This window comes from Mustelus asterias, chromosome 8, assembly GCF_964213995.1.
Source record: "Mustelus asterias chromosome 8, sMusAst1.hap1.1, whole genome shotgun sequence".
Classification (NCBI taxonomy): Eukaryota; Metazoa; Chordata; class Chondrichthyes; order Carcharhiniformes; family Triakidae; genus Mustelus; species Mustelus asterias.
The window spans coordinates 37,649,350-37,668,415 of record NC_135808.1 but is presented as its reverse complement, the minus strand read 5'-3'; the positions used below and the strand labels follow the sequence as shown (position 1 = coordinate 37,668,415).

General features: G+C 47.7%; 1 protein-coding gene across 10 annotated transcripts in view; it reads left to right on the top strand.

The window, feature by feature from the left end:
* LOC144497090 (uncharacterized) overlaps nucleotides 1–19,066 on the top strand; it is a 76,702-nt gene that overhangs the window by 37,902 nt on the left and 19,734 nt on the right. For 2 of the 10 annotated variants that reach the window (XM_078217851.1, XM_078217853.1), the window contains exons 1-2: nucleotides 13,815–13,850; nucleotides 14,825–17,048. In XM_078217851.1, coding sequence (XP_078073977.1) covers nucleotides 15,293–16,156 — 864 coding nt within the window. In that variant the 5' untranslated portion in view covers nucleotides 13,815–13,850; nucleotides 14,825–15,292 and the 3' untranslated portion in view covers nucleotides 16,157–17,048. Of the gene's footprint in view, nucleotides 1–13,809; nucleotides 13,851–14,581; nucleotides 14,673–14,824; nucleotides 17,049–19,066 lie in introns of those variants that run through there. The other 8 variants (XM_078217854.1, XM_078217858.1, XM_078217850.1 and 5 more) reach the window with 8 other exon arrangements.

Below are 19,066 nucleotides of genomic sequence, written 5' to 3'. Positions count from 1 at the left end.
ATGGAAGAAATATAATTAAATATGGGGAAAGTATTTGACAAAATGTGCATCCTTCAGCTCAGCCAGCCATAAAACAAAAATGGAAAATGAAATATCGGGTGTGACAGCATCTGTGGACTGAGAATAGAGCCAACGTTTCAAGACTGGATGACCCTTCGTCAGAGCAGTTCTTGGCTCTCCACTCACTCCACTGTAACCCGTCAACAAACAGGGTCACATTGGTGTCCCTTCTAACAGCTCATCTCTTACCTTGTTCACTTCGTTAAGAAGTGCTTCGAAAGGTTAGTCATGGCATGAATCAATTCCCACCTCCCAGATTGCCTGGATCCACTATAGTTCATCTACCGCCGCAACAGGTCCACAGCAGATGCCATCTCCCTGGCCTTGCACTCAACTCTGGAACACCTAGATAACAAAGACACCTATGGCAGACTCCTATTTATTGACTACAGCTCAGCCTTCAATGGCATGATTCCTACGAAACTCATTTCCAAATTCCATGGCCTAGTGCTCGGTTCCTCCTTCTGCAACTGGATCCTGAACTTTCTAACGCACAGACCATAATCAGTAAGGCTACGCAACAACACCTCCTGCATGATCATCCTCAACACTGGCGTCCAACAAAGCTGTGTCCTCAACCCCTTATTATACTCCTTATACAACTATGACTGTGTGGCCAAATTTCCCTCCAGCTCGATTTTCAAGTTTGCTGATGAAACACCATAGTGGGTCGGATCTCAAACAATGATGAGGCAGAATAGAGGAGAGAGAAAATCTGGTGAACTGGTGCAATGACAATAATCTCTCCCTCAATGTTAATAAAATGAAGGCGAGTGTCATCGACTTCAGGAAGCATGATAGACGACATGCCCCTGTCTACATCAATGAGGACAAAGTGGAGATAGTCAAGAGCTTCAAGTTTCTAGGTGTCCAGATCACCAACAATCTGTCCTGATCCCTCATGCTGATGCTATTGTTAAGAAGGCCCATGAGTGCCTCTACTTTCTCAGGAGGCAAAGGAAATTTGGCATGTCTGTGACAACTCTCACCAACTTTCAAAGATGCACCATAGAAAGTATTCTTTCTGGTTGTATCACCAGTTGGTATGGCTCCTGCTCTGTCCAAGACGCAAGAAACTACAAAGGGTCATAAACGAAGCTCAGTCCATCATGCAAACCAGCCTCACATCCATTGACTCTGTCTGAGCTTCCCGCTGCCTCAGAAAAACAGCCAGCATAATCAAGGGCCCCACGCACCCCGGACATACTTTCTTCCACCTTCTTTTGTCAGGAAAAAGATACGAAAATCTGAGGACACGTATCAACCGACTCAAGAACAGCTTCTTCCCTGCTGCCATCAGACTTTTGAATGGACCTAACGCATATCAATTTGATCTTTCTCTGCACCCTAGCTATGACTGTAAGAATACATTCTGCACTCTCTCCTTTCCTTCTTTATGTATGCTACGCTTTGTCTGTATAGTGCACAAGAAACAATACTTTTCACTGTATATTAATACATATGACAATAATAAATCAAATCCTCATCTCTCATTTTGTCATAATCATTTCAAATATTCAAATTTTAATTAACCCTATCAAGTTAAAGCTATTTCATTCTCACCTGCGAATTTAAAATCACAGCTGAAAACATTAAAGCTTGAAACATACAATCCACAAATATCATCTGTCACAAGCAGAGAATAATAGCATATGATTTAAACAATACCAAAATAATTCCATGAGCATTCTCATGGTTCTGTTTTAACTTTCCAGTTAAAAACTCAAGATATGGTTAAATCTCCAGAAAGATAAGCCTTAACAAGTGCAGCTCAAAACAATAGAGTAATAGAGTCATAGTGTCATAGAGGTTTACAGCATGGAAACAGGCCCTTCGGCCTAACTTGTCCATGCCTCCCATTTTTTTAATCCCTAAGCTCGTCCCAATTGCTGCATTTGGCCCATATCCCTCATATCCATCTTACCCATGTAACTGTCTAAACGCTTTTTAAAAGACAAAATTGTACCCGCTTCTACTACTACCTCTGGCAGCTTGTTCCAGACACTCACCACCCTCTGTGTGAAAGAATTGCCCCTCTGGACACTTTTGTATCTCTCCCCTCTCACCTTAAACCTATGCCCTCTAATTTTAGACTCCCCTACCTTTGGGAAAAGATATTGACTATCTTGCCCTTTATTATTGTGGTGAACCATAGATGGTTACCACTATGGGTACTTGTACATATGTTACTCTTGTTACTGTTGGGGTTAGGGTTGGGGTGTTCCACCTCTTACCATTGTTTATGTGGTACACTCCGTTCGGCTCCGCCTTCTTACAGGAGTATAAAGGTCACTGCTACTTCCTAGTAGCCCTTAGTCTGGGATAGTATTGTTAAGTAGTGTGCTCCAATCTTGTTGTGAATAAAAGCCTTTATTCCCGGGTACGTCCTAGCCTCCCGTGTGAATCAATCGCGCATCAATTATTTTACAGACCTCTATAAGATCACCCCTAAGCGTCCTACGCTCCAGAGAAGAAAGTCCCAGTCTATCCAGCCTCTCCTTATAACTCAAACCATCAAGTCCCGCTAACATCCTAATAAATCTTTTCTGCACTCTTTTTGTTTAATAATATCCTTTCTATAATAGGGTGACCAGAACTGTACACAGTATTCCAAGTGTGGCCTTACCAATGTCTTGTACAACTTCAACAAGATGTCCCAACTCCTGCATTTAATGCTCTGACCAATGAAACCAAGCATGCCGAATGCCTTCTTCATCACTCTGTCCACCTGTGACTCCACTTTCAAGGACCTATGAACCTGCACCCTGAGATCTCTTTGTTCTATAACTCTCCCCAACACCCTACCATTAACTGAGTAAGTTCTGCCCTGGTTCAATCCACCAAAATGCATCACCTCGTATTTATCTAAATTAAACTCCATCTGCCATTCGTCAGCCCACTGGCCCAATTGATCAAGTTGCAATCCGAGATAACCTTCTTCACTGTCCACTATGCCACTAATCTTGGTGTCATCTGCAAACTTACTAACCATGCCTACTAAATTCTCATCAAAATCATTAATATAAATGACAAATAACAGTGGACCCAGCACCTGAGGCACACCGCTAGTCACAGGCCTATAGTTTGAAAAACAACCCTCTACAACCACCCTCTGTCTTCTGTCATCAAGCCAATGTTGTATCCATTTGGCTACCTCATCCTGGATCCTGTGCGATTTAACCTTATGCAACAACCTACCATGTGGTACCTTGTCAAAGGCCTTGCTGAAGTCCATGTAGACAACATTAAGTGCACTGCCCTCATCTACCTTCTTGGTTACCCCTTCAAAAAACTCAATCAACTTTGTGAGACATGATTTTCCACTCACAAAGCCATGCTGACTGTGCCCAATCAGACCTTGATCTCTAACTGCCTATAGATCCTGTCTCTCAAAATACCTTCTAACAACTTATCCACTACATATGTGAGGCTCACCGATCTGTCGTTCCCAGGCTTTTCCCTGCAGCCTTTCTTAAACAAAGGCACAACCTCCAATCTTCAGGCACCTCATCTGTGCCTATCAATGATTCAAATATTTCTGCTAGGGGACCCGCAATTTCCTCCCTAGCCTCCCACTTCAGCAGGTCCCAGGGATTTATCTACCTTGAAGTGTTTTAAGACTTCCAGCACCTCCTTCTCTGTTATATGTACACTCCTCAAGACATCACTATTTATTTTCCCAAGTTCCCTAACATCCATGCTTTTCTCAACAGTGAATACTGATGAGAAATATTCATTTAGGATCTCATCCACCTCTTGTGGATCCGCACATAGATGACCCTGTTGATCCTTAAGAGGTCAATAGTAAAATAAATCTACGAACATCCACACAAATCATACGAGACATACATGTTCTCACACCTCATAAATCCATTGGTGGCCATTTTCCAAAATTCGCTGGACTCTGAACTGGTACCTACAGATTGGAGGGTAGCCAATGTAAGCCCACTATTCAAAAAAGTAGGTAGAGGGTAAACAGGGAACTATAGACAAGTAAGCCTAATATCAACTGGACAGTTGCTAGAGTCCAGTATCCAGGATTTCATAGCTCAGCATTTCAAAAACAGTGGTATAATCAGACAAAGTCAACATGGGTTTACAAAGGAGAAATCATACTTGATGAATCTATTGGAATTCTTTGAGGATGTAACTGGTAGAGTTGACCAGGAGAACATTGGATGTAGTCCATTTAGACTTTCAGAAGGCTTTTCACTACGTCTCACAGAGCAGACCACTATGTAAGGTTAAAGCGCATGGGATTGGGGGTAGTGTCATGAGATGGATACAAAGATTGTTAGCGGACAGTAAGCAAAGAGTTGGCATAAATGGCTCTTTTTCAGATTGGCAGGCAGTGACTAGTGTATCGCAGGGATCTATGCTAGGAACCCAACTGTTCACATTATATATTAATGATTTGGAAGCGGGAGCTAAATGTATTACCTCTAAATTTGCAGATGATACAAAGTTGGGCTGTAACAAGGATGCAGAGATGCTTCAGCGTGATTTGGACAGGCTGAGTGGGTGGACATATTCATGGCAGATGCTGTATAATGTGGATAAATGTGAGGTTATCCCCTTCAGTGGCAAGAGTAGGAAGGCAGATTATTATTTTAATGGGTGTAACTTGCCTGAGGTGGATACTCAGCAAGACCTTTGGTGTCCTCTTGCATCAGTCACTGAAAATAAGTGCGCAGTTACAGCAGGCAGTAAATAAGGCAAATAGTGTGTTGTCTTTCATCGTGAGAGGATTTGAATATAGGAATACCGATGTTTTACTGCAATGTTATAGGACATTGGTGAGGCCACACCTGGAGTATTATATGCAGTTTTGGTGTCCTTATCTGAGGAAGGCTGTCCTTGCTATAGAGGGAGTGCAGCAAAGATTTACCAGGCTGAATACTGGGACAGCAGGTCTGTCATATGAGGAGAGACGAAGTCAGTTAGGATTATATTCATTGGAGTTTAGAACAGTGAGAGGCGATCTCATAGAAACTTATTAAATTATAACAGGATTAGACAGGGTGGATTCAGAAAGAATGTTCTCAATGTGGGGGAGTCCAGAACTAGGAGTCATAGTTTGAGGATCAGGGGTGAACCTTTTAGGACTGAGGTGGGGAGAAATTTCTTCATACAGAGTGGTGAATCTGTAGAAGTCGCTATCACAGAAAGTAGTTGAGACTAAAACATTGTGTGATTTGAAGTAACTCTTGGATCTAAAGGGATCAAGAGATATGAAGGGAAGACAGGGTCAGGATATTGAATTTGATGGTCAGCCATGAACAAAACGAAGGGTTAAATGGCCTACTCTTGCTTCTATTTTCTATGTTTCTACTCTTTGTTGATTCTCAAACACATCCTCACCCAAACACATTACCAGCTGCAAAATTTTTGGTCTTTAGCTGAGGGTGAGATAAAACACAATAAAATTCTCATACTTATTCCAGCCTACACTTACAATTTCCACACTTAACTGGTTTCCATAAATCCAGAATTATAAATTAGCAGAGACACGTACAGCCCTATTTTACCATCAAGTTGCGTCCATTTTCGGGCGTGAAAACTTGATAAAGTTGGGCATGAGGCAGGTAGCGCGATCCGCACCGGCCTCAGAGCCAGTTCCCCCTTTACCAAGGCCCAAAAATGGCTGCAATCAGGCGTTTCGGGTGCGACGGCCATTTAAATGCATTTGCATGCATTTAAATTGACTTAATGGGCTGCACGGCCAACCTTACCGGCACTTCCCCCTTTACCACCGCGTTCGCCCATCCAGAATTGGCGCGGAACACACATGCTCCACAAAAATCTGATCTGGGCGCTCCAGTTAGTGAGGAGGTAAGTGCCGAGTGTCTGACGGCTCTCTGCTTGAGATAGGTGGGGGGGGCAAGGTGGGTCCGACAGCTCTCTGCTTGAGATCACTGAGCGGAAAGGGGGGGGGTCCACTGCCACTCTGCCTGAGATCAGTGGGGTGGAAGGGAGGGGCATGCTGCCACTCTGCCTGAGATCAGTGGGGTGGAAGGGAGGGGCATGCTGCCACTCTGCTTGAGATCAGTGGGGAGGAAGTGGGGGGTCCACTCAGCCTGAGATCGGTGGGAGGAAGGGGGGAGGGAATAAGGGAGTCAGTAATGTTGTGGGAGTGGGGCAATGTCTGTGGGGGTCAGGGGGAGGCATTATCCGGTCCGGGAGCGATGTGGCATGGAGCCGGATTCTATCATTTTCTGTTTTGTGCATGCGCAGTTGGAGGTGCCGATCGGAGGTGCAGGATTTCGAGTGCATTAAGCCTACCCACAGGCTTGTGCAGCACGATTCGGAATTGCTGATATTTTTGCAGGCAGAGCACGTATGGGGGTGCCTGAGAACGCGTCTAAAAGTCGGATTTGAAACACTCCCAGTTTCAAGTCCACCCAGCACTTAGAATCAAAATGGTAATATAAGGCCTATAGGGTGGGATTTTATGGCCTGAAAGTGCTGAATTGGCGGGAAAACTGTTCTAAATCTCGACTGTTTTCTCAGTTCAGCTTCTCACCCGAATCTCCGCACTCTGTGTATCATTAAACGCTCGGGGGGGCAGGGCTATTTGCGCCAAAGAGCCTGAAAAAGGCGGGATAAGCGGGGACCCGCGCATGCGCACGTCAGTGGGAGATCACTGAAAAAACCTCCCAGCATCCAGATCTCCGCCCTCAAACCCCCACAGACATCGCTGGCCTCATCGCTGGCCCCCACAACCCCTCTCCCATCCAACCCCCGCCCCCCCCCCCCCCCCCCCCCCCCCACAGAGACATCACTGGCCTCACCGCTGGCCCCCACAACTCCCCTCCCACCCCCACATCCCCCCCACCCGCCCACCCCCACACCCCCCACCCCCACAGAGACATCACTGGCCTCATCGCTGGCCCCCACAACCTGCCACCGCCCCCCCCCCCACCCACAGAGACATCGCTGGCCTCATCGCTGGCCCCGCCCCTCCCCATCTCCCATCACTTGGATGCCCACTCACCTCATGCCCCATGGATCCGGATAATGTGGGTACACAATCCCTCCATCCCTTGAACATACTGTCCTCACTGTTGCCCTGTCGAGAACTAGCATAGTGCTGACATGCACAACCCCAGCTGGTGATCATTCTCTCTCTTCAATGGGAGCCCTGAGTATTGCACCCCCCCTGGACACAGCGGCCTATTGAATGGCAGCCAATCAGCACCCCGAGGGATGAATGACACTCAACTGAATACAACCTTCAAAATCTCTCACAAGTGTTTGTTGCCGACGGGCCCTTGACTGGCCGCACTCACTGCACCTGCACTCCCATAATAAGCCAGAGCTGTGTATAAGCTGCAGGAATGGACACACAGCCAGTCACACCACAAAGATGGCTGCGCGGAAACCTGCTCCCAGATTTTCAGAGGCCGACCAAGAGCACCTGCTAGATGCTGTGGAGGAGAGGAGTGATTGTCTGTTCCCCAGCCAGGGCCCTAACCCAAGCGGTGCATCTGCCCCACGGCATTTTGGGAGGAGGTGGCAAAAGTGGTGAATGCCAGGAGCCTGGCACCGCGCTCTGGCAGGCAGTGCCGCACAAAAATGTACAACCTTCTGCGAGCAGCAAGAGTGAGTGAGCATCCCTCTTGGAACATGATCTCCAACCCTGCTTAGACACCTTAAGGACAAGCAACAAGTGACCCTTCCCCCAGGAACAGAATCTAACCCCTTCCCGTCCCCCCTTCCTCACACCGGGGCATCTCAGGGCCAGCAAGGTGAACAGGGTGGTACTGAAACAGTGCCATCCGCAAGTCAGCCAGGGCCCTCCAGGTCCTGGCCACCCAGAGGACATCCGCCAAGGGCATCGGGGCATGCATTACAGCTGGACATCTCCATCTCCGATGTGCATCCTGGGGTAGCACCTAGAAGAAGCAGTAGACAGCACAAAGTTAGAAAGTTGTAGTTCACTAGAGGTCACGGTGAAGGTCAGCATTAGTCAGGGTTTGGTAATCATTTATGTTAAGAGCACAATAAACTGTGAATTGCACATCATGCTGTGACTAATGTGTCTCTGATTCTCTTCCCCTCCACCTCCCCCCATAGCTCAGTGTTCCCGACTCCCAAACATAGAGGTGCTGTCTTTTGAGCCTTGCAGACTCAGCCATATGTTTCAGAGTGCCTGCCCTACCTTCCCCAACATCCACCAGATCCTTGGTGCAAGTACCCCCCTCCCTCTCTTGGCCAAAAAACATGTGTCCCCAACCCTTACAGCTACGTGGGCCAGGGTGGCAGAGTACATTCGGAGTATAGGTAGGAGTCAGACTCGAATTACACCAGGAGCAGGATCCCAGTCTGCACAACAGCGAGTCGTCATCATCCTCCAGCCTTCAAACAAGACTCCCAACCATTGCCAACCCAGGCACATGAATAGGATCGGATGTTTCTGGGGGATATGGTGGTGGGAGGACAGGAGCAGAGGAAGGGTAATGTGGTGGTTTGAGGGCCCAGGTCGGCTTGGAGGGGGAATAGCGGCCGCCCCTGCTCCTGGGGTGTGGTGGATGTGTGTTGGTTGCAGCCCCCTCACTGCACAGCACCAGCTAGGTGAAGCGGGCTGCAGTCAAGGAGTCCCTCGCTGCCCTTCCTTGCCGGACACCTGCCATCACCGCCCACCGTCTTTCTTCCGGCTCTTCATGTGGTGGGGCGCCCACCTCGCCCCCTCGCTGCTCCTCCTCCACCTCCTCCTCCTCCTGCTCCAGCTGGTCTCCCCGCTACTGGGCGATGTTGTTTAGAGCGCAGAAAACGATCACACTGCGTGAAGCACGCACAGGGTCATACTGGAGGGGCCCCCAGAGCAGTCCAAGCAGCGGAACCGCATCTTCAGCAGGCTGATGCACTGCTCAACGACGGACCGGGTGGCTGCATGGGCCTCATTGTAGCGGGTCTCCGCCTCGGTCTGGGGCCTCCGCACAGGCGTCATCAGCCATGACCTTAGCGGGTAAACCTTGTCACGCAGTAGCCATCCTGGGAGCCTGGGCTGCTCTTCAAAGAGCCCGGGGATGTCTCGCTGCTGATCATAAAGCTGCCATGGACACTCCCTGGGTAGTGTGCGTCGACCTGCGTGATCTTCAGTTGATGGTCGCAGACAATTTGAACGTTCAGGGAATGGAACGCCTTCCGGTTCAAAAATTGCTGTGGCCCTGCATTGGGGGGCCCGCAAGGCGATGTGGGTGCCATCCCTGCATATTTGGAATCTGAATGCAAAGCCGAGAGGCCAGGCCTCTTACTGTGCACGGCCCACATCAAAATTAATGAACTGCTCTACCAGGGCATACAGTGCATCTGTGACCTGCCGCACACATCTGTGCACGGAGGCCTGGGAGATCCCAGCTAGGTCGCCACTCGGGCCTGGAATGACCGGAGGCATAGAAATTGAGGGCTGCTGTCACCTTCACGTCCACAGGGAGAGGGTGGCCAGCGCTCCCCTGAGGTGCCAGGTGTGAGAGCATCTCACAAATGTGTCGCACCGTGGTCTTGGACAGGCGCAGCCGGCGATGGCACATCTCCTCCAAGAGGGCCTGTACCTCCTTGCCCTCAGCACCCTCCGGCTTCTGTGCACCCTCTTGGGAGCCTGCTCACCCACCTCCTGGCCCTCCGCAGCAGTCCCCTGCCCTCCTTCCTGAGGGTCTGGTGGTGGCTGCTCTTGCGGTGGTCTCTCCATGCCTGCCACCTCCTGAGCCGCCTCCTACTCCTCCTCTTCCTCCTCCGCCCCTGCTGCCACCAACATGGCCAGCTCCAGATCAAGCAAACTGAGATCCATCTGCACAGTGGGATTTGGAAAGAGCGTGGAATGACGGATTATTCTCATTGGCTGTATAGCACCACCCCAGTCCCTCATTTGGGCCAGCATCCCCACTTGTGGGAGCTGGCAACCCCACACAATCCATGGTGCCATGCATAGCCCGATTAGAGTTGTGTGAGATTCCCATCATGACAAATGCTGGCACAGAATATGCAGGTCAGTGTGAAGACGTGGGCAATGCGCACCCTTGAGCGATTGCTATGTGCGCAACTGCAGCATGTGTTACAGGCATGTGTTGCTGGTCCGCATCACAGGGCAAGGACAGACTGAAAATCAGCACCAGACGTGTGCCCAGTGACAGCAGATTCCATGCAGTCTGTGTCTAAACCTCTGCACCCCGGCCTGGAGCAGCAACTGCTTCATCTGGTTAAGACTCAGTCAGCACATGGTACACTCCTCCCCCACCCCGGAACACCAGCACCTAGTCGAGTCCCTGACCACACCCCGCAGCAAGACAATGCCACTGCAAGGTGCTGTGGAGGGGGAGGGCGAACAGGAGCCCTCGAGGCTGCTTCCTACAGTGTGCAACAGCGCTGCTCGGGGGAGGGGGTGTGGGGGGAGGGGGGGGGGAACGGGACTCCCTGATGGAACCTCACCCAGAGAGCTGTGAGGAAATAGAAGCCCCCACCGACCCCCATCCCCCTCCCACAGATATCACTGGTCCATGGGCCAAAACCTGAAGGCAGCAGGAGAAAGGCCACCAGGCATCTCCAGGGCCCGCCTGCAACATCCCCCCTGTGCTCCGCTAGCAGCACTTACCTCCTCACACCGGTTCAAGGCTGCCACGCCAAGTTGAGACTTTTATATACTTAGTCAGATTTGCGCCAAAGTTACATCATGCCAAAAAGGTGGGAGATGCAGATGTGGGCGGAGATTGCCGTGTGGATTCCGATAATGGCATGTAAAGGTATGTAAACTCATGCTAATCAGCGGCCTGCCGATTTTCAGCGGGTTCCCGGTGGTGCCATTTTTCTCTGGCTGGGAGATGCGCATGGATCGTAAAAGCTGGCAGGGAACCCACGAAATGGCCGACACGCACATCTCCCTGCCCGACCCGCCAGAAAAGTCGCGGGTCACGATGGGAGAATCGCGACCAAGCTTTCTGTTTTTATCACTTGTTTGAGGCTTCCAGCACTTGTTACTGCGCAACAGGGTGTCTGTTGGAATCCACTCTGTTTTTCCATTTAGCCAATTAATTTACAATATTTCTGGGTGAAGTAGAGGAATATTATTCCATCTCTTCCCAATTCAGGAACTAACTCAAGTTCCACCTTCTCAGCTTTTGACATATCGTATTTGTTTACTCAGATCTATTTGTCTGTGTGAATCCAGAACTCAAAAATACCACACACTCTGATCTTTATCTGTGCGAATTCCATATCTCGGGAATAACATCCCCCTCTCTCATCCATCAATGGGTTTATAATTTCCAGTCACAGGAAGCAGAATATTTCCCAAAGGATTAAAGACTTCTATTTATATGTCATCTGCTCCCACAAATATAAATGTATCAGCCTCAGTGCTCAAATGCTGGAGTCAGACTTGAACCTGCAACATTCTGACTCAGAGACGAGAGTGCTAACTAAGTCACGGCCGACAATAACTGACAATATTTCTGTCGTATTAGATTCAGGTTCTAAGGGGTTAAGTCTGAAGGCTGTGTACAAAATCCTTTCTCCCCCCCCCCCCCCCCCCCCCCCCGCCCCCCCCTCCCCCCCACTCTGTAAACTAGCAGATCTTAAAGTTTGATTTGATCTCAAATGATAACTAGTTGGAACTGCATGTGTCAATGTTGTCTCTGTGTCTAGGTGAAAGGTGGTCGGAGAGGTGAAACTGATAGAGATAACTGTGTCGACTCCAGCAGTGAGGAACAACCTACAGACTTGGTACTGAAAGAGGATCTTCACATTGAGCAAATGCCACTGACTCAAACAGAACCAAACTCCAGAACAACCATCAACTGTCTGAAAATACCTGAGTGATACTGGTCTGGAGTGTGCCCTCCCACCATCAGGTGAACTGTGTCTGGACAACTCTCTCCCTACTTGCCAGGTTTTGGTCCCAAACATGGCGTCCAATGAGATTAAGATCAGCATTACAGGAGTGCCTGATTGACTGAGGCAGGTGACATAGACATTGAATCATAGACATAGAATCCTGCAGTGCAGAAGGAGGCCATTGTCTGCACTGACCACAATCCCACCCAGGCCCTATCCCCATAACCTCATGCATTTACCCCAACTAGTCCCACTGACACTAAGGGGCAATTTAGCATGGCCAATCGACCTAACTCGCACATCTTTGGATTGTGGGAGGAAACGAGAGCACCCAGAGGAAACAGACATGGGGAGAATGTGCAAACTCCACACAGACAGTGACCCAAGCCGGGAATTGAATTTGGGTCCCTGGTGCTGTGAGGCAGCAATGCTAACAACTGTGCCACCATGCTACCCCAAGGTGAGTTTTCATCCTGATCGGAGTGTGTGAGTGACCTGGGTTAATCCCACACTCCAGGGACAGTTTAGACAGAGCTTGACTCTGTATCTCACCCTTGCTGCACCTTCTCTGAGTGTTTGATGAAACAATGTCAACGTGGAGAAGTTACTCCATCCCCAGTTTAAATGTGGAGAAGTTATTCTTTCAAGTTCATATCCCAGCACTTTTTAAATATGATGAGGGTTTCTGTCTCTATCACCCTTTCAGAAAGTGAGTTCCAAACCCATACCATTCTCTGGTTGAAAAAAATACTCTTCAACTCCCCTTTAATCCTTCCATCAATGACTTTAAATCTCTGCTCCCTGGTTATTGACCTCTCTGCTCAGGGAAATAAGGTTGAAACAATCCCATCAGCTGCCTCTGCCACTTACCTCTCTTCCAGTAAGCCACTGGACAAACTTCCATTAATGCTCCCCCTGACCAAGCCCGGAACTCACATCTTTCTCTAGTTTCTGTCCTATCTCCACTCATGCCCTCTCTGAACTCATCTTGCCCATGCGACCCACCTCCTGTTCCCTTGACCCTATTCTCACTAAACTGCTGATCACACAAATTCCCCTCCTCATCCCTACATTTGTCGATATCGTTCTCTCTGTTCAGATGTTATTCCACTCTCCTTTAAATTTGCTGTAATCACCTGTTCTCAAAAAAAACAACCCTTGACACCTACGTCCTTACAAACTACTGTCTGATCTCCAACCTCCCTTTCCTGTCCAAAGGCCTTGACTCTGTTGCCACCTCCCAAAGAGTGGAAAGGGACGTGGGTCACGTGAGGGATGAGGGACAGAGTGAGGAGTCAGGAGAGATGGGGGAGGCATCATGCAAGAGGATTGGTGAGGAATGAGGGATAACTCACCAAGATATCATAGAATCACAGAGTAATTCTCTGGATCAAAGTAACTTTCTTAGTCAGAGTTACTCTGCAACACAGTTTAAACCGCAAACAGAAATTAACTCTCCAAGTCACTGCCTGATCACTCTCTTCGCAACCTCTCTTCTACATTCTCCTCCTGTATCCATCTCTCCTGTGCATGTGCTAATCCCACCACAGCACATCATCAGTGCCTTGGATGCTGTGGGTCTTCCTCTTCTGATCTACTGTCAAACACATCCGAGGCTACACATCCCATGCTGATGTCAGTCTGACAACCTCTGAGGATGAAGAATGCTATTCCCACAGAAGAAATCTCTGTCAAACATTCACCAGGGGAACTGAGACAGCAGCTGCAATAAGTGAGATATTATTCAGACAATGACAAGTTTAAATCTCCACCTGATCTGCTGCTCATCCGTTTCACCGGTCAGTTTCCCAAGCTTCTGGAAACTCATGTTACTCCAGAAATATTAGGATTGGCTGTGAGAGACGTCAATCAGAGAGCCCACCCACTCTGCCCATTCCCTCCTCTTCCTCTTTCACAGCTGCTTCACTTCCTGTGGGGACTGAAAACCAAGAGAGGAGATGGTGGGTGAAGGAGCAGAATTTATAATAATTACATTGCATAATATCCACACTAATGTTCAGGCAGTCTGACTATCCTGTGAGGAATCAGGTGTGGAAATGCCCCTTATGCTGTGTGAGAAGATCCAGCTGAGAGACCTGTTTACTCGGTGCTTTGTGCTGAGCTGTTTGATTGGAGCTGTGTGTTGGATATTGAGTGTGTTTATTGGAAGCATTTCCCTTCTGATTTACAGGCTAAGTTTTGTTGATGGGTCATTACTGAATATGCGAAGGTGAGGTGTAATTATCTGGGAGGGGCAGAGACACATTTATTGAAATGTATTTTAATGTCTTTAAAGATTTTACCGAAAGACCATGGCCTTTCCCAAAAGCCTGAGCTTGGATTTGATAGTTTTGCCCTGTGCTGTGTCTGATAGCTGAATTTGGGATGTGCAGTCTGAGTGAGAGCAGTGTATCTAATTTCCGAGGATTAACCAGAACCCTTCAACTGGCTACACTGAAACAATATTTCCCTTACCTTCCAACATTTCCTGCAAAGTGTGTTTTCTGCAATAAATTAGGGAAAGGGGTGACATTTCAAAATCTCTATTGAATTAACATTCCTGAGTGATTTTAAAAAAATCAAACACATACATGTTAAGTGTAAAACTGGTCTTTGCCAGCATAACTCAAGCGCATAGTGAATTGATAGCCTGTTTTATACTCTGGCAGACTGTCTTTTCCATTGCCCTCAGTGCCTGTGAAGACAGAGTCTTGGTAGAGGGAAGAAAGTAGCCAGATTGTCTGTTCCTGGTCACTATCCAGTGTCCCCGCTGGAAACAAAAGGTATGTGACAGCCAAGTGAGAAAAAATAAAGGACTTGCATCTGGAGCAGACTGGCATTCACCGTGGAATAATCTCTTTATGGGGAGCTAGCCCCCTCAGCAAAGAAGATTGGGGAGTTGAGGAAAATCACATTTACCTTTTCTGTGTTACAGAGGAATGCACTGTACTACACTCAAGAATACAGAGATGATATACACCGCAGATAGATCCTGACCATTACCCAAGGAGCAACTGCACAACTGTGGGAAGACGTCCAGTTCCTTTCCAGCATTGCTCAACACAGAAGGTTGGGCATTGAATCCATCATCTGGAAATTGGTTGAATCGGAAGCTTTGACATACCATCAGATCAGAAACTGGTCAGTGATCTGCAACCTTCCACCAACCATTCTGAAAGTTCGGCTGTGAGTGATCTGTCACAGTGAGGCTGGGAAGAAGTGTGAGTGAGCTCCAAGTGTGGTAAGAGCTTTAATCATTCATCGAGCCTCATGAACCACTGACTCATTCCTGCAGATGAGAGGCTGAAATGTGAGGTTCGTGAGCAGGATTCCACAAACTGACAAGTTCTTCGAACACGTAAGGTGCATCTGTTTGTAGAACTATTAACTGAAGGGCAGCCATATGGAAGAGAAACCATTCAAGTGTGAGTTGTGTGACCGAGTCTTCCTAAAATTATCGCATCTGGTGAGTCACCAAAGTATTCACACTGGGGAGAAACCATTCAGGTGCAAGTTGTGCAACAAATCTTTTTCTCGGGCATCACATGCCCAAATACACCAACGTATTCACACAGGGGAAAAACCATTTACGTGTGAGGTGTGTGACAAATCATTTTCGCAGTCATCGATTCTCCACAGACACCAACGCCTTCATACAGGGAAGAATCGATTCACGTGCAAAGTTTGTGATAAATCTTTCCCCCGGTCACAGACCCTCCTCAAACACCAACGCATTCACTCAGGGGAGAATCCATTTACATGTGAGGTGTGCAACAAATTCTTCCTGCGGGCAGCACACCTTCGCGCGCACCAATGCCTTCACACAGGGGAGAAACCATTCACATGTTCAGCGTGCAACAAATCTTTCACTAAGTCATCGACGTTCCGTGTACACCAACGCACTCACACAGGTGAGAAACCGTTCACATGTGAGGTGTGTGACAAAGCCTTCACACAGTCATCAAGCCTCCTGGTCCATCGGAGAATCCACACAGGAGAGAAACCTTTCAAATGTGAGGTTTGTGACAAAGCTTTCGTAACATCTACAAAACTTCTGATACACCAGAAGATTCACACCAAAGAGAAACCCTTCAGGTGTGAGGTTTGTGAGATGTCTTTCACTAAATCAACCAAACTTCTGACACATCAGAGAGTTCACACAGGGGAGAAATCTTTCAAATGTGAGGATTGTGATAAAGCTTTCATTACATCTACAAAGGTTCTGATACACCAGAGGATTCACACCAAGGAGAAACCCTTCAGATGAGAGGTTTTTGAGATGTGTTTCACAGAATCAGCCAAACTCCTGACGCACCAGAGGATTCACACAGGAGAAATCCTTCAAATGCAAGGTGTGTAACAAATCATTCCCACAGTTAGCAAATCTCTGAATATCAAAACATTTGTAAATGGGAGAAACCATTTGTGTGTAGTGTGCGACAAATCATTCTCGCAGTCATCACATCTGCACACACACACTGACACTTCCACACAGGACAGCACCATTTATCTGTGAGGTGAAGCCACGTGGGAGACCATCCCTTCCAGAAAGATGTGTGCCAGGATTGTTGCAGCTACTCATCCATTCTCGCCAATCACCAGCATCTCCACATGGACTTGGAGCCGGCTCACCTGCTTCTCTTAGACTGAGAGTTGCCTGCGTTGTTTTCCCTCCAGTGTTCACAAAGCACTATCTATCTCTAACTTCTCCCATCATCAGTCCAATCATTTCTAAATCAGTCTAATCTTTTGAGCAGATCACCAAAGGAAGACATCAATGTGTACAGAAGCACCTGTATAAACTGAGCATCCTTTCAGTGCAGCATCAGGTACATCTCACTCTGACCAAGAAGGCAATCAAATACTCAGTGGTTAGAAAGGCTTCAGCTTCTGATCTACCAGCACAAGTACTCGGGGGAGGAACCATTCCTGGGGTAGTAATAGAGGCACTTCAACTAGCCTCAGCATCTCTGGTCTGTGGAGGGGGAAATCAGCCAGGAATCCCATTCCTCATCAGTGAGCCCAGCTGGGAAGTCGGGGAGGGCAGGATGTGATAGTCTCCATTATCTCACAATATTCACTGTCTGAGTCTACACATGCTGAATGGCCACTCGAACAAAGCACTAGAGGCCAATCGATGTCTACATCCTGTACTCCAGGTTAGTAGTCTTCTGCCTGGGGGAGCGACTATCCTGAGTATGGTGAGGGAGTGGGGGTGAGTCTCCACAGACCTGAGTTCCCTCAGCCCATCAAAGCTCAATGTAATAACAGTGATATGTTCATCTTACGCTCTTCCAAGATTTAAGTCACAGAAGCATAGAATCCCTGCAGTGCAGAAGGAGGCCATTCGTCCCATTGAGTCTGCACCAACAACAATCTCTCCCAGGCCCTATCTCCGTAACCCCATGTATTTATCCTGCTAATCTCTCTGACTTTAAGGGACAATTTAGCATGGCCAATCAACCTAACCTGCACATCTTTGAAGTGTGGGAAGATACCAGAGCACCCGTAGGAAACCAATGGAGACACGGGAGAATGTGCAAACTCCACACAGTCACCTGAGGCTGGAATTAAACTAGGTCCCTGGTACTGTGAGGCAGCAGTGCTAACCACTGTGCCACCATGCCACCCATGAGTCATTTTTAAATGTTTCATTAATTTATTTTGTACAAAGTTTGTACAAAGTAAGCTGAATATTGTGCTATGTGTCTGTTGTTTTATCAATCTTCTGCATAGATTTATAACTCTCAAATCCACTTTTTAAATTGACTCAATCTACCTGTCAGTAGGTCACGTTCCTACTCATTGAAACTCTCAGGAGCCGACAGTAAGAGTCCTGTACACAATATATTGGTCGCTGTCACTGTGAGCTGGTATACTTTCTTCATCAATGGGTTTAGAATTTCCAGTTCACAGAAAACATAGCATTTCCCTAAGAAGGAATGCCTTGTATTTGTGGTGCTGAGCCCAAAATAAAATTGGACATTTGAAATTAAAGAATTGGGCACTCTAAATTAAACTATAATCAGTTCCAGCAAACAGTCTGCCGAAAATTGGACCTCGTCAAAGTTCGAACATACAAAACTCAGACAGGCAATCGGGGCATGTCTGGATGAGCCCCTCATAATCCATCAAGTGATCATCGCTCCTAAGCTAGTCCCGATTGCCCGCATTTGGTTCATTTCCCTCTACACCCATTCTGGGCCATAAGACATTGGAGCAGAATTACGCCACTCGACCCATCGAGTCTGCTCCACCATTCAATCATGGCTGATATTTTTCTCATCCCCATTCTCCTGCCTTTTCCCCCTAACACCTGATCCCCTTATTAATCAAGAACCTATCTATCTCTGTCTTAAAGACAGTCTATGACCTGGCCTCCACAGCCTTCTGCGGCAAAGAGTTCCACAGGTTCACCACTCTCTGGCTGAAGAAATTCCTCCTCATCTCTGTTTTAAAGGATCGCCCCTTCAACCTGAGGTTGTGCCCTCTGGTTCCAGATTTTCCTATTAGTGGAAACATCCTCACCATGTCCACTCTATCCAAGCCTTGCAGTATCCTGTAAGTTTCAATAAGATCCCCCCTCTTCTTTCTAAACTCCAACAAGTACAGACCCAGAGTACTCAACCGTTCCTCATACGACAAGCTGTTCATTGCAGGGATCATTCTTGTGAACCTCCTCTGGACCCTTTCCAAGGCCAGTACATCCTTCCTTCGATGCGGGGCCCAAAACTGCTCACAATATCCAAATGGGTTCTGACCAGAGCCTTATACAGCCTCAGAAGTACTACCTTGCATTTGTATTCTAGCCCTCTTGACATGAACGCTACGTTGCATTTGCCTTCCCAACTGCTGACTGAACTTGCACGTTAACCTTAAGAGAATCTTGAACAAGATCTCCCAAGTCTGTGTTTCTGATTTCCTAAGCATTTTCCCATTTAGAAAATATTCTATGCCTCCATTCCTCCTTCCAAAGTGCATAACCTCACACTTTTCCACATTGTATTCCTTCTGCCACTTCTTTGCCCACTCTCCTAACCTGTCCAAGTCCTTCTGCAGCCCTCCTGGTTCCCCAACACTACCTGTCCCTCTACATATCTGTATCATTTGCAAACTCAGCAACAGTGCCTTCAGTTCCTTCTTCCAATATCCAATGACTTCTTCCAAGTCATTACTG